The sequence below is a fragment of the Simochromis diagramma genome, unplaced genomic scaffold, assembly GCF_900408965.1.
Source record: "Simochromis diagramma unplaced genomic scaffold, fSimDia1.1 OVJJ01000402.1, whole genome shotgun sequence".
Classification (NCBI taxonomy): Eukaryota; Metazoa; Chordata; class Actinopteri; order Cichliformes; family Cichlidae; genus Simochromis; species Simochromis diagramma.
The window spans coordinates 874,058-899,723 of record NW_024386972.1 but is presented as its reverse complement, the minus strand read 5'-3'; the positions used below and the strand labels follow the sequence as shown (position 1 = coordinate 899,723).

General features: G+C 38.3%; 1 protein-coding gene across 1 annotated transcript in view; it reads right to left on the bottom strand.

Moving 5' to 3' along the window:
* Window positions 1-25,666, bottom strand: part of LOC120737965 (protocadherin-15-like) — a 230,699-nt gene that overhangs the window by 148,792 nt on the left and 56,241 nt on the right. The window contains exons 5-9 of the mRNA XM_040038931.1: window positions 17,462-17,622; window positions 16,841-16,996; window positions 13,521-13,640; window positions 11,013-11,123; window positions 5,393-5,563 (exon numbers count right to left, since the gene is read on the bottom strand). Of these exons, the coding sequence (XP_039894865.1) occupies window positions 5,393-5,563; window positions 11,013-11,123; window positions 13,521-13,640; window positions 16,841-16,996; window positions 17,462-17,622 (719 nt within the window). The remainder of the gene's footprint in view (window positions 1-5,392; window positions 5,564-11,012; window positions 11,124-13,520; window positions 13,641-16,840; window positions 16,997-17,461; window positions 17,623-25,666) is intronic.

Here is a 25,666-nt window from a genome sequence, read left to right as displayed (position 1 = left end):
TCCCATATAACTATATGTGGACAAGTAACAGATGTGAATTTGCAGAAGGAAGCTGAGTGTGTCAGTGCAGGAAAAAAAAACAACAACAACAAAAAATACTGTTATTACAGACAGAGTACTGTATTCTTTGCATCATGCATCTTGTTGCCAGTCAATTGCAGTATGATTTAATGATAAACTAAATTATTGGTCAAGTCTCGGGTGAGATGTTTACTGTTCCATTCAATAATCAGGTTTATCCCTTACAGCTATGAAATACTGAGCTGCAGAGGTGGCAGTGTTTTTGAAGTGTATGTGTGAACATGGCCTGACAGCCGACTCCTCGGCATAATGACCAGCATCTTGGGGTGTGTGTGTGTGTATGTGAGGAAGAAAGACACAGAGAGAGAATAGTTATCCTGGCTCCAAGGCTCTGAGGTTGTCATCTCTCATCAGCCTGATTAGGACTCAAACTATTACGGTGCCTTTTCTCTCCTCCTAGCTCATTCCTCCCCTCCCCAATTTTCTTGTACCAGGAACAGCAGCTTGTTGCTGTCGTTCCATTCTTTCTATAGCTTCACCTATCTCCCTGCACCTCCTCAGTTCTTTGCTTCCAAACCAACAGGAGACCTGCTGTTGGCATAAAAATACCATCCAGTAACTTAAATGATCATCAATTCTTCAGGTTAAATCTTTGAGTGTTTCACGAAAAACTGTTGCACAGCATAACCCTTTACCCTTCTCTTCAGTTTCTGCAAGCTGTTCCTGTTTTTTCACTCTGGATGGATTTGATAATGATGTTTATGCAAGCTTTCTTCAGTTCTAAGACTTTTGGTAAAATTCAAATTGCTCCTTTCTCTTTGGTAATTTTGAAATGTGCAGAGCAGCTGCCACTGTCAAAGCACACAGTCTGCTCGTTCATCTAGCCAAACTGCGACACTGGTAGTAAAGGCACCAAAGGCAACCAATGAGGGAAAAAAGCACAGTTTAAGCATTGTGCTGATCATTTAAATGTATGTGAGTGCATATAATATTGTGCATTACTATGTATATAAACACCAGTCAGAGAGAGGGAGAGGGAGGAAGGCTTATAGCTGCTGTAATTTCTTTCAAGAGAAATGATTACATTTGACCAAAATAGTGACACTGTAAGGCATAAAAGAGCACTGTTGATTCAGTGTTTCAGTGTCAAACTGTAACCATAAGAAGAAGAATCTCTGCACAGTGCATTAGAAGCAAATCAGAAACAGAAAATATAACATGCAAATTCAATATAGTGTGTGTCATTCAAACAGTCAAAGTTCTCATTATTCTGAAAGCTGGAAGTAGATATTCATCTACACTGCTGTCATGCTAGCCAAATCATGGGTTATGAGAAAAAGAGATTTTGCACTTATTTATTCCAAGAATACGTATTTGAACTTTCTTTTCATCTTTAAGCAAAGGCCAGAACTGACAATTATACTGTATTAACCAAGACCACAGGGGCTGATTAATACAGACAAATCTTCCTAGAAGGCCTCAGTTACAGAGACACTCATACTTCGACTAACTTGTGGACAAAGGAAATATATAAAGGCTTAAGCCTGCTTTGCAAAAGCAATGCTTGACTTTTAATGATAAATGAACTACCTTGAAAAATGAATAAAAAGGTAGAATTAAAGCAGCTATTTGTTATGGTCTGCACTAAAAAGAGGAACTTTAAAATTATGAACTGAATTCACAAAATAAAAAAATTAATAAAGTCAAACCCATTCCAGCAAATTTTAATTCCAAGTAAGGAAGAAAGTAATCTCCAAAACTGCTTTATTTCTCTCTTACCTTTCATAACTCAGAGAGATCTTTTGTTATTTTCTTTTTGCCAGTGCTCATGTCTTTTAAATTTCCATACAGAAATACAAAAGACATACAATTTTGCAGATATCTGTGATAAGGAAACTACATTACTTTCTCTTTCAATGCATCTCATGACAAAAATAAATAAATAAAAGTGTGAATTTAAAGTTCTAATTTCTTTATTCATGGGGTTTTTTGACAGTCGGGAGGCAGATACAAGACACAAACGACTTTGGTGTATTCTTATAAAAAAATTGTGGAATTGAGACAGAATTGTGTGCATGAGAGAGAAACAAGAGGAAAGGTTCACACGTAAGGTGTAGAGATACTGAAAAAAGATTAGTTTAAATACTGTAGCTGGGGTATTTAAACTCATCATGGACAATGCCCTTCTCCGTTGTTTTGGATGGACGGACAGTACACAATGTAGGTGAAGAGAATGCAGGCAGGGTGGAATGGGTGGAGATCAATATCAAAGGTGATTTGTGACAGAAGGAGAGCAGCAAGAGTGAAAGGGAAGATTTACAAGATGGTAGTGAGATCTGCTATGATGTATGGCTTAGAGACAGCGGCACTAAAAAAAAGACAGGAGGCCAGGGTGGAGGTGGCAGAGCTGAAGATGTTACGGTTTTCAATTGGAGCTACCAAGATGCACGGGATTAGACATGAGTGTATCAGAGGGATGGCTCAGGGTGAGCAGATTGAGGACAAAGTTAGAGAGACAAGACTGAGGTGGTTTGGACATGTGGAGAGGAGGGGTAGTGGATATACTGGACAAAGCATGGTGAGTACAGAGTTACTAGAACGGCAAAGAGGACGATCACGGATCACAGATGTAGTGTCCTCCTTCAGCAACAAGCTGCATGTCCCCCTTCACTACATCACTGCATGATGTAGTGAAGGGGGACATTTGGCGTGACAAAGGAGGGTGAGATGAAATGATGCTCTGTGGTGGGAGCAGCCTAAAGAAGATAAATAAGACTGTATTCTTTAGAGGACAGCTCTATATGAAGGACCTTTTTCATTCTGACCTGTCATAGCAGTAAATACATGGCAGTCATTTGCCTAAGGTAATCTGTTATGAAATAGATTTCTTAATGATTTTCCTTAATGATGACCATGTGGGTGCTGGCAGTCAAATAGGTTTCCTAAATATGAGCCTTAATTTGACTTCTGCACTGCTCCCAACTCGTGTAAAGAGAGAATGCAGTCTGAAATTCATTAATAGTGAATATAAAGTTTACAGAAAGATGAGGCCAAGCAACCACAGCTTATCTGACTGACTCCAATTTTTATTGCTGTGATTGCATAAGATCAGAAAAACTGAAATCAGTGAAGCGTCTGGAGTAAGCAAGAGCTCTGTATTGGGAGAAAATCGACAAGTGAGAAACAATCTTGGTGTTTGAAGCGACTTGGGTTTTTTTGTGTGTGTGTTGTTTTCCTATGTTTCTTTGGGTTTTAAGGACACTAAACCCAACACTAAACACTTGCCGCATAACAAGGGTTTTGTGACCCCTCAAGATTTGCAGAATCTGCCCCGTAACACTTGTTCATGCAGAAGAGAGTAATAGCTGGATCTATGAAAGACATAAACTTTGACTGTCAAGAACACGTTGAAGGCCACACATAGTATCATTTTGTGACATGTTTTAGGATAGCAGTTTCATCCGCCATACAATTTTGCCATAATCAAAGGAAAAAAAACAGCTATTTGTATTTCAAAAATACAAAACCAAGACATTCCCTGTATACAATGATGCTCATTAGTCATTTGTATAGACAGTATAGTAAAATCCTCTTTTTATGCAAATTGTAACTCCCAGGAAAAGCAGTTTGTTTCTGCCTAGCCCCTCCCCCCCTTTCTCTTTCACTCCCCTCTCCCCATCCACCCGATTCCCCCCCCCCCATCTCCATCTTAAACCCTGTCCTTGTCCACATACACTTACTCCTTCTGAAAACCACAAGCTGTAAAGTTGATTTACTCCTGTTTTTCCTCCCAGCCAAGACTGTCTCCTCTGGCTGGAAAGAGAGAGAGAGAGTGTGTGTGTGTGTCTGTGTGTGTCTGAGAGAGAGAGAGGTGAAAAGAGAAATCTTGAGGCAGAGAAGTAGTTCCTTCAGCCTGTCTGGAGCAGAGTCAGCACATGTGTGTGCATGCGACAACTATCTCAGTGTAAAATAGAGAGATGAAGAAGACGGTGTCCGGTCCACGGCTGTGGTACTGGATTTATGTACGTGTGTGTCGGTGAATGGGGGGCATTAAGGCATGAACGCACTGCTAGCTTGTCACCATCAAGGGTGTGTGCAGGTGTGTGTATATGTGTTGTAAGGGATGAATGCACTGCTGACTTGTCATAGCTGAAGATTTTGCCTAAAGCAACTTTTTCCCCCCTTGTTTACAAAGTTGTACTGTGAGTTTCTCCAGAAAATAGCATCAGCTAAATGCCACAGATACAAATGCAAAAGTACATACAGCTGTGTAAGCATAAATATGGGCTACAGTGTTGCAGAATCTGCCCTGAAACACTTGTTCATACAAAAGAGAGTAACAGCCGGATCTATAAAAGACAAACTTTGACTGTCAAGAACTCTTTGATGGCCACACATGACATATTTTAGGATAGCAGTTTCATCCGCCATACAATTTTGCCATAATCGAAGGAAAAAAAATACCTACTTGTATTTCAAAAATACAAAACCAAGACATTCCCTGTATACAATGATGCTCATTAGTCATTTGTATAGACACAGTAAAATCCTTTTTTTATGCAAATTGTAACTCCCAGCAGACATTGCTTGACAAGGTCTTATTATTAAAATATCAGGGTTCCTTTTCAAATGGCTCTAATTCCTTATGAAAAACTTACAATGGGTTCTGCAGGAGTTAACATACAGAATGAAATTGCATGTTTTTTTTGGAGCGTACAGAAAAATTTAGCCCCTATTCTAATTACATAGTCTGTAGTTTGCAGCAAAACGAGCTACATTTTAAATGCCAAAGTGAGTAAATACATTTGGCTTGAATTGGCATTAGACCTTGATTTGAAAGCTCGAAGACAAGAAAGTGAAGATATCCATAGTGACACAGTCTATCAATATACCCTGTGGTTAATAATTGCAGTTTCCCCTAAGTTTCTAAACCATCTGCAATCTGCCAACAGAGTTTCATTTTACTGGAAATTAGGGAACTAAAAGGTTGTAACTGAAGTAACTCTGTATGATATTACCTAAATCAAGAAATGGTAATTCAGAAAAATCCCAGGAGATTAGCAGTTTCTGAAATACTAAGACTAGCCCGACTGGCATCAACAATGCTCTGTCTTCCCCATTCTGCTGCTGTTCAAACTTGACCAGGTTGTCTTGACAATGTCTATATGCCTAAATGCATTGAGTTACTGCCATATGATTGGCTGAGTAGCTGAACCAGTGTACTTAATAAAGTGGCGGCGAGTGTATACATGTTATCATTGTCCACCGAAGACAGTAAGTGATCCACAAATGGACATTGCTACAAAAATTTAAAGCTAAGTACACACAGTACACACAAATACAACAAAGTACAGAACAAACACAAACTTACCGGCTCGGTCAGCTCAAGCACATTAGCCTTATACGTGATGGGACTACAATCACGGGTGTTTCCCACAAGCGTACATGGTAGAAACATTGGACCCAAATCATCACCGTCCAGTACATCCACAGTTAGTGTGGTGGTGGCTGTTCGACGGTCTCTTGGATTAGGGGCTCGATCCTAGACAGACAGACAGATTTTTTTGGTGATAATGCATAATTATGTGGCTACATTTATCTTTGTGTCTTGAATGAAAAGCGATCAGGATATGATCAAGAAAAACATGTAATAATACAGAAAGGCTGGTTTTTATCTGATATATTCTATATCTAATGCATAGCATTCATGTTCATGTAGCAAGTGTATACACCATACTGTAATCTACAGGATGGGCCATTTATATGGATACACCGTAATAACATGGGAATGGTTGGTGATATTAAAGTCCTGTTTGTGGCACATTAGTATATGTGAGGGGGCAAACTCCTCAAGATGGGTGGTGACCATGGTGGTCATTTAGAAGTCGGCCATCTTGGATACAACTTTTGTTTTTTCAATAGGAAGAGGGAAATGTGACACATCAAACTTATTGGTAATGTCACAAGAAAAACAATGGTGTGCTTGGTTTCAATGTAACTTTATTCTTTCATGAGTTATTTACAAGTTTCTCTTTGTTCATGTGAGACATATCACATATTGACGGGGTCAGGTTATGTTAAAAAGTATAAATTGTTATACTTTGTTCATTGGTTCAAAGGTACCCCACACTTCTTTTTTTGTTTGCTTGTTTGTTCTGGTGTATTTTTCATTTGAACTGTTATTCTGCCAGAGTACTCATATTTACAAGATGACATTGAACGCCCCATTGGTGTATCAGGAAAACTCTTTTGTACTTATGTTCCTTGAAGGTGATGGGAGTCGTTCTTTTTCCACCGCAGCGAAGGGCTAGGAGTTGGAGAGGAGCTGCTGTATGTTTTTGTTATCGATCTGATTGTGAAATAAAGCATATGCAGTGAGAAAGCAACTCTCGGAGTCATCCCTGCCTAAAAGCTGCAACATTCACAGCCATTGACATGTCGAAGAGGTGAACACGTGAGGAGCAGATCGAAATTGTGTTGATATCTGGTGAACGCAGTAACCGGGTCATTGCAACAGATTTCAATGCAAGACACCCTACGAGACCACCCATCTCCCATGCTGCAGTCAGCAAACTGCTTGCTAAGTTTCGTGAAACTGGTTCAGTGTTGGATTTGCCAAAATGTGGATGCAAGAAAACTGTCACTAATGAAGAAACATCAGTGGCTGTCCTAGCTTCATTCAGCAAGAGCCCACAGCGTAGCACTCGCCGCATGTCACTGGAGAGTGGCATTAGTCGAACATCCCTTCGGCGGATATTAGCTACTCACAAATGGCACCCTTACAAACTCCAGCTACTGCAGCATCTCAATGAGGATGACCCAGATCGGCGCACAGAATTTGCAGAATGGGCAAAACAAAAATTGGAACAGGACCCTCAGTTCACACAGAAGATTTTGTTCAGTGATGAGGCAAACTTTTATGTGAATGGTGAAGTTAACAAACAAAACCACCGCTATTGGTCTGACACTAACCTACATTGGACGGATCCAATGATGGTTTGGTGTGGTATATATACCACCACATTATGGGTGCCAGGTCCGAGCATTCCTAGATGAACAGTTTCTTGGAAAGTGGATTGGTCGTCGTGGGCCAGTTGAATGGCCTCCAAGGTCTCCCGATGTGACCCCCTTAGACTTTTATCTTTGGAGTCATCTGAAGGCAATTGTCTATGGTGTGAAGATACGAGATGTGCAGCACCTGAAACTACGGATACTGGATGCCTGTGCTGGCATTTCTCCTGTGGTGTTGCTATCAGTGTGTGAAGAGTGGGAGAAGAGGGTTGCATTGACAATCCAACACAATGGGCAGCACATTGAACACATTTTATAAGTGGTTAGAAACTTGTAAATAACTCATGAAAGAATAAAGTTACGTTGAAACCAAGCACACCATTGTTTTTCTTGTGACATTACCAATACGTTTGATGTGTCACATTTCCCTCTTCCTATTGGAAAAGCAAAAGTTGTATCCAAGATGGCCGACTTCTAAATGGCCACCATGGTCACCACCCATCTTGAGGAGTTTGACCCCTCACATATACTAATGTGCCACAAACAGGACTTTAATATCACCAACCATTCCCATGTTATTACGGTGTATCCATATAAATGGCCCACCCTGTATTTCATGAATCTCTTTGGTGACCAAAATTTCACAAAAATACACATTCAGCAACATATTACATAAATTCCAGTAAAGTAGAATAACAAATATGGAAGTATAGCATGCACTCCCATCTGCTCCTGTATGATTCACTGAAAATATTCAAAACTATACACAGGAAATGATGTTCAACATCTGTCAGGTGTTTCAGCCTTGCAAGGCATTAACATTTTTATTAGAAAAAAAGAAGCCTGTTTTCTCATTTCTTAAATGCAAATATATGCTAAGGATAAATTAAGTTCCAACATTTGGTCTCACCCATGTAAAAGTAAGAAGAGAAAATAATAACAGTTAATAATAATAATATTAACTTAAAGTTGTATAGCGCCTTTCAAGATACCCGAGTAGTAGTAGTAGAAAAAATCATATCAATAAAATCCTGAAAACCAAACTTTTTATTCATATTTTGATAGCATGAATAAAATTGTTTATTGGTCCACTGGCTGGACTAAGTTGTAGCACTGCTAACCCACCTTTCCCTTTTTTTGTAAGATTGCATAAAAATGAAACAGCATTGCTGCATTTCATGACATGCTTTCTGGTTATTATGGGATTACAGTTAATTACAGTGAAAATGTTTTGAAGATTTTGCTTTGATTATTTTCTAACTAAATGACATTGATACAACAGAATTTGGTATTCTGTACAAAGTCAAAAACTCCCACATGTGTTGGAATTACAGGTTGATTTCGTTTTGTTTATGTCTCTCTGAGGAGTCACATAAATTTAGATTTTTTTTGGTAAAAGTTAATTAAATAATGTAGTTTAAAACTCTAGAACTCGGAAATATTCTGCAGGTAATATAATTATCATATAGGTATTAATTTAAAAATAGAAGGATATATGTAAGAGGTGTTTAAATAAATACATTCTTTTCAATTGACCAATTCACATGGTGGTTGATGACATTGAACTCAAAGACAAAAACTGAATCTTAGAATTACTTTTCAGTGAGAATGTTACTATTGTGGAAAGGTTTGAAGCTTTTGAAACAAGAAACACTAGAATGTATGACCTTGGTACACACAAATTGAATAATAGATGTGTTCACATGACTTGTAACTCAAAAGAACGCCAGTAAACCCTAAGCTGGGTTTCAGTGAAACCCTCATAAAAAAATAAAAATAAGTAAATCCCAAAAAACACAGTCTTACTGAGAGACTGATAGTAAGCATTCTCACAAACATTTCCGTCTACTTAGGTCATTTATTATCTTTATTCTCTACAATTTAAATTCTAATATTTACATCTACTTTTCATCTGCAGTCCAGTTGAAAAAAAAATGATAAAACGCAAGAAATAGCCAAATAAGGCTACTAACTAAACTCCTCAACTACTCAGCAGTTGGTGTGATCACCACATCTTACTTACAGGAAGAAACCCACGAGATATTATCTGCTATTCAATGTGTGAGTCATCTAGATTTCCATCAGCTTCACATTTTATGTATGCATATGAGGGAGCACTCTCAAATCCTGTTCAGATAAAGCTGCTTTTTGCCATTAAACTCTTCTAAGTAGCACAACTTAAGCACTAGACAATCAAGATATCAGGTATAAACCCTTAATTAAGTTTCCTCAAAGTTCCCATTTTAATATTACTTAATCACATCAAATCATTGCAATACATTTTATTATATTCCCAATTACTCAACAGTAAAAGAAAGAAACCGGGGCCTCTGCCAAGAAATGATCTCCTCAAAACTAAAAAAAGAAAAAAAGTTTCTGAAACATCTTTAATGAGCAAGATTGACGATACCATCTAAAAAGAGAAATCAGATAACACAAATATGAAATAATTTAACTCTGATTATACATAGTTTAAAGACTGAAAAAAATCATAAAAAAATAGTAGATTTCCATCAAGTTCACAGAGGAGTTTTCCCCTGCTGGCTTCATTACTGTAAGCTATGCTTGACGAGAAGCTGTGACATCACGCAGTGACTCATGATAAGCAATTCTGCCAACAATATTTTGCTGTTTTGAAACTGGACAAGACGAGAGAGAGATGGATCTAAAATTAAAACTGAGAGCACTGTGCAGTCATCGGCTAATGACGAGTCTTGACTATACCCCTGGATAATTGTCTATTGTGACTCTAATAACGAACATACTTTGCAAAACGAACTTCATGTGTTATTTAACGTGAACTGAAACCGAGGTTTCATTTCACAGTTCAAGGAATTGAGGCCATGAAGTCATCAGGAAAGTGTTTACAGATCAAAAGAGCTGAGGCTCATCTTTCTACAGACTTCTTTACAACCTGAAGTCTTTTTACTACTAGAGGCCATTAACAATAATGCAGTTTTAAGACAAATCAGTTTTCAGACTCAGAGAATAAGCTAGGAGGACAGTCTATGACGTGGACACAGTTAGCAAGTTTAACATAAAGACTGAAACCACAGACTCTAAAACAGCGGTCCCTAATCCGCGGGCCATGGACTGGTACCAGTCCGTGAGTCGTTTCGTACCGGACCACAGGTTTTCACACAAGGTGTATATACTTTATCTGCAATATATGTACAGCTTAAATGGTCAGCCATGTTCCCAGGGATTTTTTTTCTTTTCTATTTTGTGGTTGTATGGGTTCAGTTAAGCTTAAACTTTTGTTAGGAATTTATATACAGTAATTTCAAAGCTACTCAAAACACTCTTAATACTGTATTCAGACAAACAGATATGTCACCCTGTTAAGCAGCCAGAAACACATTATTTTACAGTGTACTGCTGACTCTCCATAGTGCTTTCAGGGCCTTGAGACATATGAATATTTTGCAGAATACTTTCTTGAGAACCTCTTTTGAACGCAAGGTTTTCTTGACACAATAAAAAAAAACTTTTTTGGCACCATCAGCAACACAAACAATTTTCTATCATGCTTCAGCTTAGCATCCTTCAAACTTCAACTACAATTTTCCATAACTGTGCTTTGCTTATTGAGTGAAAATCACTATAAGCCACCTTTATAAATAAAACATACACAGAGCTCAGAAATAAAAGGAAAACAATTAGGCTAACAGAGACATTAGTGATAATTAGGGGTGCTCTAAGAGATCCCTTAAGGCTCACACAACAATACAGAAATAGTGAGAAAAGCTGCATAACATTAATGTTGCCATGATAATACAAATTTACATAAAACAACACTCCAGGCAGCAGTCTACACTCCTACCCATGAGAGATGGCTGATTTTCTTCAGCCATTCTTTATGACAGGTCCACATGAAAGGTGTTCCCTTCAAGAGCTTTAACTTAATATATGATTAAAACAACCAACCTAACACAGTGCGACATAATAATACACAAATAGAAATGTTGAAAAAAACTTACATTAGCTTGTATGATGACTAGGTATCTTGTTATATCCTCATAGTTGAGTCTTTCTCTGAGAACTACAGAGCCAAACAGTGTCAGCGGGATGTCAAAGGTTCTGTTAGCTGTCTGAAAGACAAACAGATACATTACACACATCAAGAGTGAGTCGCAGCCAGGGTCGGCCATTCACTCTTTCTCTTTCAATACAGTTTTGACAAGGCATGCATTACACTTGTTTGGTTTAAGCAATAAACCTGACTGTGCAATTTCAGTATAAATATATTTTAGATTTCTTGACATGATACAAACTTAAAAAAATAATAATTCATGCAATCTATATTTAAAATAATTCATTAAAATTATTATGATGAAAAAAATAAATAAAGACTAGTATGGTTATAAAATAGGTGACATTCAAAGAAAAATAAACCAGAAGAAGACACAGTACTGACAACAATTTGCTAAAACAAAAAACAGAAATAAAGAATTTATTCAAAGGAGCTGAGATTCAGCATCGACATTTCTCAACTGCACAGATAACATCTCAGTGTTTCTACTAAAGCTTAATGTGAACAAGTGTTAATTTCTTTGACTAGTTTGTGTCAAAGACCTTTTTTCTGATGAAAACAAGACAATTAAATAAATGCGTAAGGACAAAAACGAGATGACAATATTATGGAGAGACAAGTTCAAATCAGAATTAATTAAGTTTTATAGTGAGGCAGGATGCATTCAGAAGTCATCCAATCAGAAGAATCTTCTTGTGCACTAAGTGCACTACAATTTGATCTGTCTAAAACAAACAGGGTAGGAGTAGGGCTGGGAGATTTGAGGAAAATCTGATATTGTGATATTTTTTGGGGGGCTATATCATAATACACAATATATCACCAAATGTTTAAATCCAAATTTACTATTCATTATTTTTTCCATTTTGAAAACAACAACAACAAAAAAATCTGAATGAATTGAAATGTTTTATTTAAACCATTTTAACCATCAGTTGACACAGAGGTTACTGTCACAGTAAGTCTCTTCCTGTGGTCAACACTAGGCCTTCAACAAAAAAAAGATAATAGCAACAAAAAAGTACACGAAGCAAGAATTGACGACACAAAATAAAACAATTCAAATTAAAAAGGTGCTCTTTTGTGCTTATAACATATAAAAATTGTAAAATAATTAATGCAGAGTTTAAAACACTCTTAATTTTGCACATTTCAGCTGGTGGAATTTTGCGGCATATTTTGCAAATTACTCAAATTACTGCATCTTGTTCTGCAAGTTCCATGTGAAATCCAGCGAGTCTCGCTTGCCCGAAACTCCTCCTGTCGCCATATTTTACTGGTAGTAGATAAACACGCATGCTCAGCATTGTGTCAGGTAGAAAATTTTCTGGGATGGTGGAGTTAATGATGCATTCGCAGTGCGTAGGATAAAAGGAAAACTCATGGCGACTGCTCAATATTTACATGTCAATTTATACTCAATGGTTACGATAAAGCCATTTTAACCATCTTACGTGGACAAACTCATGATTCCATATATCGCCCAGCCCTAGGTATGAGCTCCCTGTTTCTCATGAAAACGTAACAAAATGTCAACACACAAGGAGGAGATGAGTTGACATCCTCTACTGACACATTTAGCAGCTCTCACTGGCACAGAGAAACTTTTACACAAAACCTTTTGGTCAATTAAATCAACTTCGAATAAAAGTAGACTAGACTAAAAATAAAAGAATTTAGATGACTAAATTATAACTAAAACTAAATGATGTTTTAGTCAAAAGACTCCTTAAAACAAAGTTGGTGTCAAAATTAACACTGATGTGAACATTTAAAGAGATAAAAAATGGTGCTACATCTGACTTCATGAAGAAGATTAATTGTGCAGTCTTTAGCAATAATCACTAATCTTTGAACAGTAAATGCCTTTCGTCAGTCTGCTACTGAACTCAGGTAGCTCAGTTAAACCCTGAGACAGTGAAAAGTCATTTACTCCAAACAGCCTTTAACATTAATTATGGCTGAGATGAAAGTAAAGCATAAGGAGAATCTAATGTTATAGGCTATACTGTTTTTGAGAATCAAAAGAAAATTTCTAATATTTTTTTTATTGTTTATTACATTAATGTTGCTATAATGTATATTTTATATAACGATGTATTAGGGAATTGTAAGTGCTCCTTTCTGGATGTTGGTTGTCTTTTGCTTAATTTTGCTGGTGTGCATTAGGAAACCAATTTGTAACTTGTTTTTAGAAACTGGAGCAGATTGTTAAAAAATATGATTTCTAAGATCAGTTTTGGCAAGAAGAAAAAGTAAACAGTGCTCAACTGTGATCTCAATCAAAATTTAAATCAGTACTGCTTTATACTCTATTGTCAAAGAGAAGAAAGAGGAAGAATAAAGAGGCAGAAGCACTAAAACTGCTTATGCAGCTTTGCTGCTTGGTCTCTAGTGAATATATACCCATGCTACACCATGTTGACAGAGATCAGTGGGCAAGTGGATGACCTACCGGGTCTCTCGGATTGTACTGGATGGTGTACTCTATCTGTCCATTGGGACCGTCATCAATGTCTGTTGCTCCATTGTTTCCTGAGAAACCAGAAAAGATAGTCGTTCCAACTGGAGTCAGCTGAAAACACAACAGAAAAAGAGAGTTTTAATATTTTTCTCTATACACCTTTAGTGCAACAACCAACACTGTGCTGTTTGTTTGTTTGTTTGTTTGTTTGTTTATTTCAATTTAGATGAACAAAAAGAGAAAATATGCTTTGTAGCACATTTAGGTACGAGCTCATTTCCATCTGCAGTCCCTGGATCGGTTAAAACACAGTGAGATCCAGTTCAAGTCTATCAGAAGAGACACATACACAAACTCAAATACCTGCACGTATGGTAGCAAAGGGAAAGCCACACAAATCAAAATGTTAATCAATAATTACACAAAAAAAGAAAAAGTTATCATAAACTAAAAATCACAAACTGATGCTCACAAGACTCACAGTCAAAATCCGTTGTTTCAAATCCAGAGAGAAACTACATTAACTTGCACCAGTGTTCAAATTGTTTTTAAGCATAATACAAGTTTTAATTGATTTATAGGACAAAGCTGACTGCGCAAACTGGTGCCTTGTTTATGCTCATTTACTGAGAGCAAGGCTGGACAAATCCCCTTAAACATGGGAGAGCAGCATCATGGAGAATCTTATTTACTAAACATCCATCTGAGTAATATATTACATTATCAAAACTTAATATATTTTATATAGTAAGTATATGGCATGACATTGCCATATGTCAAATCAGGGTCAAATCAGGCTTGAAAAATTGCCAAAGAGAAACAGTTTGACAAACATAAAATAGGATTTTTCACCACCAACAGGATTCCCAAATTGTTTAAAACTTGTCATGGTGGTATCTTCACATGGTGTGCAGTGTCCTTAAAAAAGACTGAGCAAACTGGACTAATGGAGGACAAAAGAAGACGTGACAGGCTTAAAAAAGTCATGCAGATAAGCAGCATCTGAAAGTCATGTCCTTGAGAAATAGGAAAATACAGAAACGGGGGGAAAAAAAGACCTGACACAGGACCTGAGAGATGCTCGGACAACAACATTATTGCAGCAGTGTGGATCATCTTGACAGAGAACAGGACAAAAGGCAGCCAACATCCAAAGAAGAGCTCTGAATGTCCCTCAAGATGCCCGGAGAACTATTCCTGAGGACTAAGACTAAGAAATGACAAAAAAGCTTCTCTAATCGAGTTCAGACTTGTTGAAGAATAAAGGTGTTCATACTAAATATTCACCTTAAAGCTCCTTTAAACTCATCGTCCTCATATACTGTGTACTTATGCACTGCATGTTTGCATGTTTCAGTAAATAACTACATGTACTTCCCATTTTCCCACCAAAATATTTAAATAACGAGTGGCAGCTAAAGATTTTTGTACAATACTGTAAAATAGCTTGTTGTTGCAGTTGTTTACAAAAACTCACTGATCTGTGAGCCAGTATTTTCCTTTAAATTCAATGTCACAGTCAGAAAAAGATAGCTTGCTTTCATACAGAGAACAGATAAGGCATTCAAAAAGAACGCCATTCATTTTGATTTCATTTTTCTGAGAGAAATTTTTAGGGTGGAAGAGGCACACTTGCCACCGTGCATAGAAGAGACAAACTTTGCCAATATATGTATCGCTGTGCTATATTTTTCGATCCATGTGCCAAGGGATCTGTGATTACGTGTCAAAGCAGAAGTTTAATCTCCAGACAGCACTGGAAGCATCCGCGATTAACTTTAATTTAGCTGTTGCACCAATGATTTGTTACATCATTTCCCTCAACAGGGTTATCTTTGCCTCCCACTGATCTCACAATGGTCTTCAGAATGTCTCATGCTGTCACTTTGCCACTTCTGGATACAGCTGTAATGAAGCAACTCCAGACTCAAGCACCGGTGCCAGCTCATGAAATCAGCCACAGTGATCACCTTGTACTCAGAAAAAATACTCACTGAACTCATAAATTGTGTCCTAGACATCCTTATAAATAACCATATATCCTCTGTCTGTCTTATAAGTCTGACTCGCTTGCTTGTAGTCAGTATTTCTTAGAAATAGACAGCAAAGAAGAAGACTAGATTATAAGATTTCAGATGAAAGTGGATGAACACCTTTTGATTTCAAATTTACTGCTTTTGTCTGAGTTCTGGGGCCAATAGAAGTGAATTAGAAAATAGTTGTCCACCTAATGAGCCCACTTCCACTCAGATCCCAATAAATGTGCTACTACTTTTAAATTACTACCTACATCTGAATTAATGTTTTCATTTTTTAACTTACTACCGCAAAATAGAATAAATTTACCTTGGCCTTCCACAGGGATCATATTTTTTTTTACAGTGCAGCTTCTTAATTGTATTGTGAACCCTGGTAGTGAATGGAGGAAACTATTATAGTAGGAGTAATGAGGAAGTGGAAATGCGTAGGAGGTGATGGGGTGGGAACAAGAATCACGACAACCAGAAATTTATATAGTGTGGCAACGAAAAGGTGGGAAAGGTTGAGAAAAGGTGACATAATGAAGAGGTGGGAGTGGTGAGGGGCGATGTGAGTGTGTATATGTGTGAGAGCCAGGGAGGGAGGGAGAGGTGTTCTGCAAAAACAGAGGAGAGGCCAAGAGAAAGAAAGGGAGAGACTGAGAAGACAGATTGAGTTGGACAGGCTGTGGAAGACTGTATAATGAGATATTCTACCGGGACTGCTAGGTCTGTGCTGGCAGCCGGCTACATGTATCCTTGTCCAGCTTAAGTTTGAACCTCCTCTAGTTATATTTTTGCTTCTACAGACTCTGGAGAACAAACTAACTGTGGGATTGGCATCATAAAGATTATTTTGGAAACCCCAGAATAACAGATATAGATCGCTCATATAGCTGCCCAAGAACTGAGATTTTTTTTCATTACTGTTCACTACCTTGCCCTTCAACTTTGGTACGACAGCAAAAACGCACACAAAAAGCCAGACAATGTGCACTGCTGCATTTTCTCTATAGAATATATAAAAGGGCATGACTGAAAGAGCAGCAGTGGAAAGGCTTAGTGTACAGTACACTTGATATGTTGTATTCATGTATGAGTGAGCTGCAGCCCCCCTACAAACACACTCGGCTCTCAAACTCAAATCGATGACTTTGATTAATACTTTCACAACAGCAGCAGCTGTGCAGGTCGGTTTAATGAATGGCTTTATTGCTTTATTTCTTTCTTTTGACTTAGCTTTACTTCACAGACAGAGATGGCGCACGTTTTTGTGTGCGACTGGGTTTTTACCTCATTCACGGCGATGTAGTATCTCGGCTGCTGGAAACGGGGCACGTTGTCGTTGCGGTCTCGAACAACGATGCGGACCTCGTGTAAAATCACAGTGCCTATCAGCTCATTGGTACACTGAACCTGAACCACGATGGAGTGAATGTACGAGGGGGGCTGGAAAAGAGGAAACACAGGAGGAGAAAGAGGTTCTTAAAATGTTAAATGTGCAATTTTAAATCAAGTATATTTATCTTGAGGGAAAAAAAGATGTTACAAAAAAAGACTACACAAAGACTTTGTGTATTGTATTTACTTTTTGTGCCAAATCACACAGTCATAAACAAGCGCTGGATTACTTTAGAACAGGATGATGAATGTTTACTCAGAGGCAAAAAGAGCTAAAACCTGCTAAATTTCTCACAACAGCACATGATGGCTAAAGTAAAAAAACATAAAAATAAATATATAAGAGCTGTAGAAATGTAAATGTACTTCCATTGTTTATGTCTCCTGGGGTCAATCGAAATAAAGAAAAACTAGGAGCAAAAACTGCATTTGCTGAAGCAGCAATTTTACTTTTAGTTTGGCATACAGCACAATGAGTGAACGCAACTGAAGAAAAGCTAGAATAAATCTTACATCTCTGTCCAGAACCCGTCCCGTGCTGTTTAGGTAAAGGGCTTGTTTGGAAGGGTCAAGAATGACCCAGCGATCGTTGTTGTCCCTCAGGGATAGAGAGATGGTTCGATCCGGACCTTCAGCCACACCGTTGATGTGCATGTTGTCAACCAACAATGTTCCTGAAATAAAATAAAAGCAGGTTTAATAATCCTTTGGCTCGAGAGACAGACGCAGCGTCCAGAGCTTCAGGATGTAAAAAGTAGAATTCAATTACCTCTGGAGTTAAACAGAAACAGACAGAGAAACCGTTTGGTCCAAAATGATTAATAAATGAAAAGGAAGCAGGAACAATTCAGACGGAACCCTCAGTTTTTCTTCATGTTCTCAATTAAATATATACCTGGAAATTATATGCCGGATGTAGACAAAGTCAAGGGCAATTACGTGGAGAATAACATAGAGCCAGAGAGGAAGAGAGCGACATGAGGGGGGGAAAAGGCATTTAGTGGGGCTACTCTGCTTCCTTCTGCTATAACTATACCTGGAATACTGAAGAATGTCTGCGAACGCAAAACATAACAGACAGACTTCAGGAAGAAACAAGAAAACAACAAATGTTTTAATGATTTAATTGCTTTTCTCAGCCTGGAATTAATTAAAGAAAAACATCGAAATATTTTTAAAAAGTAAACATTTTAATAAGACAAATGGCAAAAAATGAAATAAACTCGATTAATTTAATACAATCATCGGTGGGTGGTGAAGTAATTTGGGAATTAGACAACTACTGTAAAGCAAAAACAAAGAGAGAAATACAGTACGAACAGGAAGAAAAGACCATTTAAATGGTATCAGTGAGCTGTAGAAATTTAAGCTGGGCATATTATCTGCAAAAACAAAAATTAAGCCATGAGGTCTGAGAAGGCACATTACATGAGAAATGATAAACTTGGAAATGTCACAAAATGTGCCGTTATTTGTTGTTTGTGGGTGAAACTGTCAATGAAAATCAAACAGGGATGTTTGTATTAGTGGTGAACAGCTGATGAATAACTTGAGCGTTGGTCTAATGTGCTCCTTGTTATATTTGCTGATGTTCTCATGTCGTTAACCATAAAGGACCTGTTTTAGTTTATGGGAAATATTTAAACAGAGAGGAGGCAAAAAATTAAAAAATAAATAAATAAAAGTGGAAAAAAACAACTACGTAAAAAAATGAATCACAATGCTTGGTTTTGAGCACAAATAAGTCTTTTTTAAGCAGCTGCTAATGTTGCTGCTTGCTGCTTGCTTGACTCCATTTGTACAGTGACCCATTACCAGACTAATAACACATCTCACTTGGCATCTGCCCTTTCAACAGATGATGGTACATAACGACCAGGGCTCTGCGCTACGAACCAAGTCCAACTCACCTATACAACAGGAAATCATGCTGAGCAGTTACATGAAGGTGGTTATTAGCTCGAAAAGTAAACCCAAGGAGTGTGCTCACATGAGAAAGGTCAGCCACAAACACTGACAGGTCTTCTGGCAGTAGAACAGTATATTTTACCAAGATGATCGAAGTATTATGTTAGAAAAATATGAAGGGATGAAAAACAGAATGGACAAACTGTACAGCAACACAGCTGCAACTAGCCAAAAGAGTAGTGGGTGTGAGCATGTGTGGTAGAAAACAAAGTACGGTATTTAAAAAAAGAAAACAATATATGTGTGTGAGCATTTAAAATCTTTTGGCCAACAGGTACTAACATATCATTACCATTTCATGTTCTATTAAATGAACAGACTACTTTGCTTGTTAAAAAAGACCTAAAAACACTAAGTTTGCCTGTAACTTTAATATAAGGTCAACAAGTACAAGGCTTAGGTGCTATTTTCAGGCACCTAAGCCTTGTAAAAATTGCTTTATAATTGCTTGTGGCCAACAGGAAAAAAATGCAGTTAAAGTTGCCTGGGGATCTAAAGTTTTCTTTGCAGCTCATTAGAGAAAGATAAAAAAACTTTAGAGTGTCTTCAAATTGATTGCTCAGGAGGCTAAGATAACCCTCTCTATGAACCACCTCCATAACACTGAAACGAAGGGCTAAACCTGAAGATCACTGTGGTTTTCTCGAAGCCTCCCATCCTTTTGTCTGAGCAGTAAACTGTCAGCAACAGTAGCAGCTGCTTAAAAAAGGCTTATTTGTGCTCAAAACCAAGCATTGTTTTTTTCCCCCATATGTACAGAAGAAAAAGTATTCACCATTACACGCTACAGCAAATCATGTGATGCCAGTCCTTTCACCCCCTTATGTGGCTGTCTTGCAATTCTGGAATGACGGAAATGACTGGGCTTGTTCTTATTCTTTCTCACCCTTCTCTCCTTCCTCTACATCCTTTTCCTCTTAAACCTTGTTTGTGGTTAGTGCATTGGTTGCTGCCAACTGCAAAGTCATCACGATCATGTGACAATTTACATTGGCACTTGAGTATCACTGCACTGAATAAATAGGGGCCACAGTTTAGAAAAAAATTATTCTGTGTGAGCACTGATTGACGACTAGAAGAAACAGGTAGCAAGGATTAAAGGATTGCAGTTTGCTTTTTTTCTTGTGTTTACTTTTTTAGTTTTTCTCTAAACAACTTATCCTTTCAAGCTGTTGCAGCACCTTCATCTCTGTAATCTGGGACTCTCTGAGCTCCTGCACTGATATATTACTGAAATGATGCTAAAGATTGACCTTCTTTTACACTCATGTCTCCAACCGGACCGCATATGTGAAGTTACGAAAACTGAGTGGTGCACAGCAAGTTACGCCTCATTAGGCTCATGCCGTTGTTCACAAGGGCAACAGCGGCTTGTAATGCAACCTAAAGTAAGTCACTTCCGTAATCACTTTATATATTTCTGTATTGCAGTAACAAATTTAATTGCTCTACTAAATTTAGCAATCACTTTATAATTTCAGTCATATGACAAAGAAAGTTTTCACATGACCATAAATAGATCTATGAAAGACTAAGTGCACCTTTACCACTTCCACAGGAATTAAGAGGGTAAATAGTAGCCAGGTGCTGTTAATCAAATGCACTTGATTAATTGAGCAAATGTCACCACCTCTATAAAAGTAGAAGTTTTTACAGTCTGCTGATCTGGAGCATTCAGGTGTGCATTATCACAATGCCACAATCTTTCCCGCAGTTGACGTTCCGGCAAATTCACTTCAAGGTCAAACCATGCTACTCTCAGAAAAACTTCAGAAAAACAAAGAGCTACAGCTCACGCTCTATAGGCCTTGGTTAGCATGTTAAATGTTCATGGTATCACAATAACAACAAAAGAAAAAAGAAAAAAAAAGAACAAATATGTCTTGTTTGGAATGATTACCAGGAGAAGGTGACATATCTCTAAGAGAAACATGGTGACGTTGCTTAGGTTTGCAAAGTTGTATCTGAACAAACCACAAGAGTTCAGGAACAACATTCTTTCAACAGATGGGACCAAAATGGAGATATTGGACAATAACACACAACAATTAAAATGCCAAATATCAGCACAAACACTTCATACCAACTGTTAAACACAGCGGTGGACAGATGATCATTTACGCTTGTTTTTAAGCCACGGGACCTTTGCACCTTGGAGTTATCAACCATGAACTCCTTTGTACGCGAAATAATCGTAGAGTGAAGTGTGCCATCCGTCTTACAGCTTGACCTAAATTAGATCAGACAACAGGATAATAATCCAGAGCACAGCAGCAAATCTATAAAAGAAAAAGATCAAGGTGCTGCTATAGTCTAGTCAACGTGGCTCCAAAACACTGAAAAGACTGAGAAAATCTTATAGAAAATTATGCTTCAAGTTATTGCTACTGAAAGTGGATCTATGAGTTATTGAATCATGGGGTTAACTTATTGTTTTCTGTACTAATTAAACTATAATATTGATATTCAAGAATGCAAGCTGGGAGGATTGAAAAATAAATGTGCCACATTTATTTGGACTTGTCAATCAGCTGATTTCCTTTTCTCATGGAGTGCTCTAACATTTGAGAAGTACAGATATTATTTTCACTTTTATTGCACAAATGGACAAGAATATTTATGCAAACTGTGCCCAGGCTGGAAACAACTGTCTACTGTTGCTAACATCACATCCATTCCTTCCAAACATATCAAAAGAAAATACTATTCCCTGCTGCAGAACAACCGCAGCCAAGCTTGATTTCCAACAGGAAACATAAACAGCGATGAGTCTCCACTCCTACCTGTACCTTATCTGAAATAAAAATCCCTGTTGTTGCATCATTTTTTCATACATATAGGATCGCAACCCTTGTGTGTTGTTCAATCAGCCTGAGAGCTATGCTGGCGGGGGCCTAGGGTCACATGGGTCAGCCAGGTACAGTACAAGGGGAGAAGCCAGACTAGGGGAGATCTCTGTAACTCCAGGTTGGTACAAAAAAATAAAATGAAAAGCAAAACCTTTGTAACAGAAACAACAATCTAAATTTTGTTGCTGCCTTAAGCACCCAAGGGTATAAAGGAGAACCCAACCTGATCTGGCCTATCAGATTTGAGAAACAAGTGCTTTTGTTTGTAAACAATTACATCTGTGTTCATCTGTGCTCAACGCAACTCAACTTTATAAGACAAAATTACATAAAACCCAAACATATGTTGACCAATGCACCACACAAAAGAGACAAAATGGATAAAAACAAAAAAAGGAATAAAAAACTACAAAAACTTCTACACCTACAAACTACTGTGTGTGTGTTCATGTGTGTAAGAGAACCCTAGAAAGTTGAGAAGCAAGCAGGATTGTGTTTGCTCGCTGGAAAACTTCTCGTCTGTGTGCACACACCCGTCTGCACACACAACAACATAAACACACGCGCACTGAGCGATCTCATATCTGATCTGCCAGACATAAAATTGGGTCATGGCCTTCTGTGCTACCATGGAAACCATGTCAAATGCTTTGCTGTGATTTGCTGATTTTATATAAACGAGGAACTTTAATGAAATTGGTTTCTTTATATAAGAAATGGGATAGAAAATGGAATTCATTAGGGGGCTTTCATTCCTTACCATCGTCTGCCTATCTCTCTGCTGGTTTTTCTGCTTCTTTCTAGGAAAAATTAAGAAAAAAAAACCCTCACCAAGACAGGCGAAGAAGCCTGATAGAAATAGTGCCTATACCTTGTATAACTGTGTCTAATTTGATACCACAGACCATCTAATGCAAATGGACTCTTTTCACAGTGACCTCACTTTATAGTAGACTGAAAACAGCACACAGCAGCATCTGATTAAATTGACCCACGTGTTAAAGCACACGGGCAGAACCATATGAAGCCGCCGGTGTGTGTGGGTGTGCACGAAGGAGGGAATTGCCTGAAAAAAAAGAAACACAAAGAACATTTAGAGAAAAAGGAAATGAGAAAGACAGCAGAAGAGAAGAAAGATTGGGTTGAACGAGAGGGTGATATAAATAAAGAATAAAGAGAATATTAGGAGTAAATAGAGAGAAAATGAGCATAGTGGCAGTGCATTAATAGAATATTTTACAGGACATTAGCTTAACTGAATGTGGCTGCACTGCTAGTGTGTCATCCAGGTATGAACCATGGGCTGAAAAGTAATCATCACATCTATCTCCTTCTTGAGCGCTTAGTGGGTGGGAAGAGACTCAAGACAAATAGCACTGGATAGGAAGGACGAAAGAAGTAATGAGTGTTGGCTGGCCAAGGTAAATTCGCTTTATCTACCATTTAAGTTGAGATAGTTCGATGGCAGACACATAGAAAAGACATATTAGAGAACAATATAATTTCTAAAAGCATCAAAAGTTGTTTTGACTCTCTTACTGAGGTTTTATAGTAGTTTGACTTCCTATAATTTACAACGTTATCGCGTGCAAAATAATGGTTTCTGCTATGTAGCGTTTAGTACTCGTGACATCTGTTTGACCGCTCTAATCTGTTTTGAAAAAGGCTGAAGTGGTCCCTCCAAAGTGATAAAAGGAAGAAAAGTACAGAGATGAGAGACACTTTTCACAGATGAATCTTCTTTGAAACAAAGCATTCTTTCAACATAGCAGCATTCTGAATTCTGTCCATTTTGTTTGGTGTGTGAGAAGGGAAGTTAAAATTTTGCATTCACACAACGAGTCAAGGTCTTTTCACATCATCTGTACCAAAAGTAAGAAAAATAAAATACAATAAATAAATAATTAAAAAGGTAGTTTATCAGAAAAAGAGGTACAATGTGGGCCTTTGCTGGTATTTCCATATTGAATTACATCAAATGCAACAATGACAATTTTTTGAGTGATAACCTTAATCCAGGGTTGGGCTAAACCCAGTCCCAAGGGGGCCAGAAGCCAGTGTACTCCTAGTGCTGGTCCCAAGCCTGGATAAATGGGAAGAATTGCATAAAGGTGAAGACAGAGGAAGAGGAGATTTGGAAGGAGTATTCAGAGGGTACGAGAAAGAATAAAAAGGTATAAATGTAGAGATGAGAGTATAGGGAATTTAAATGTAGAGACTGTAACTAGTTAAGGGTTAGAGCTGGCTGATAGGAAAGAAACTAGATGTGTTGTGTGTGCAGGACACCAGCTGGAAGGGAGTTAAGGCTAGGAGCATGAAAGATGGATTCAAACTTTTCTACAGTAGGAAGGAAACGTAATGAAATGGAAGTAATCTTGAAGGAAGAGTGCGTGAGTCGTGTTGTGGAGGTGAACAGATTTTAGGAAGTGGTTATGTTGAATGTGGTGATGTTGTATAGCCTCCAATGTGGATGTCAGAAGAGAAAGGAATTCTGGAGTAAGTTGGATGAAGGAACAGACTTGAGTGGACATGCATGTGAAGGGAACAGAGGTGACGAGGAGGTCTTGGGTAGGTTAAGGAGAGAAATGCAGAAAGGAAAGATAGTGATGAGTTTTGCAAAAATGACTGTGGTTAATGTATACTTCAAAAAGAGGGAGGAACATAAGGTGACATAAGAGTGGGAGAAGCTGCACACAGGAGGACTATATCTTGTGGGAAGGAGAGATAGGAAACTGCAAAGTGGTGTCAGGGGAGAATTGAATGGTAGTTTGCAAATCAAGAAGAGGAACTGAGTGAAGGCAGAGGCAAGGATTAGATGGTGGAGGATAAGGTCGAAGAATGTTGCAGAGTTCAGGGAAGACTTAAGATGGGCTCTCGGTGGCACAGGGAAGAGTTACAATATGAATGGAAGTGTATAGCTGCAGTTGTGAGAAAAACTGCTAAGAGACTGTCTTCATATCCTCTGGACAGAGGAAAGAAGACGAGGAGATCTGTGGTGGAATGGGGAAGTACTGGGAAGTTATTCAAAGGAAGCAGTTAATTTAAAAAAGTGGGATAGTCAAGGAGATGAAGAGAGTAGACAGGAGTATTGGGAGGTTAGCTATACTGCAAAGAGAGAGGTGGCAAAGGAAAAAGCTTGTAGTACATGAGGCTAGGCACTAAGGAAGGAGACAAGGATTTTCATCAGCTGACTAGAGCTTGAAATCAAAGCTACCAAGGATATGCAGAAAAGCATGCGAGGGTGGTGCAGGACATGAATGAAGTAGTAGGCGCGACTTCTCAGAATGGGCTGACTGAGTGCAGCATGGTTAAGATCTTGGAGAAGCTTACGGCTGCCGTGAATACTCAGAATAAGACCTCTGAGCGTACATTGGATTACATCACGGAGAAGTTTCCCATTCTATGCAAGGCCACATGGGTTGGCTGGAAGCAGGGCGAAGGACACATTTCACTGCAGGGCAACCTGCATGTGGCGAATAAAGCCTTGATTGATTGATTGAGATTGGGTTCAAGGTGGGGGGGGATTAAATCATTAATTGGTTCTGAGCCCCTTCATGTTTGCATTGTTGATGGACAAATTGACAGATGAGGTCAATTTGTCCAGGAGTCTCCGTGGGCTGTGATATTTGTAAATAATATTGTGATCTATAGTGAGAGTAGGGAGCAGGTGGAAGAGAGTCTGGAGAGGTGGAGGTATGCTCTGTAGAGAAGAGGAATGAAAGTCAGCAGAAGCAAGACAGAAGGCATGTGTGTGAATATGAGGAAAGCAGATGAAATGGTAAAGATGTAAGGTGGTAGGTGAAAGGTAGACAAGTTTAAACACCTGGGGCCAGCACAAGAAAGGTGACGAAAAGAGTGCGGGCAGGGTGTAGTGGGTGGAGACAAGTGTCAGGTGTTTTGT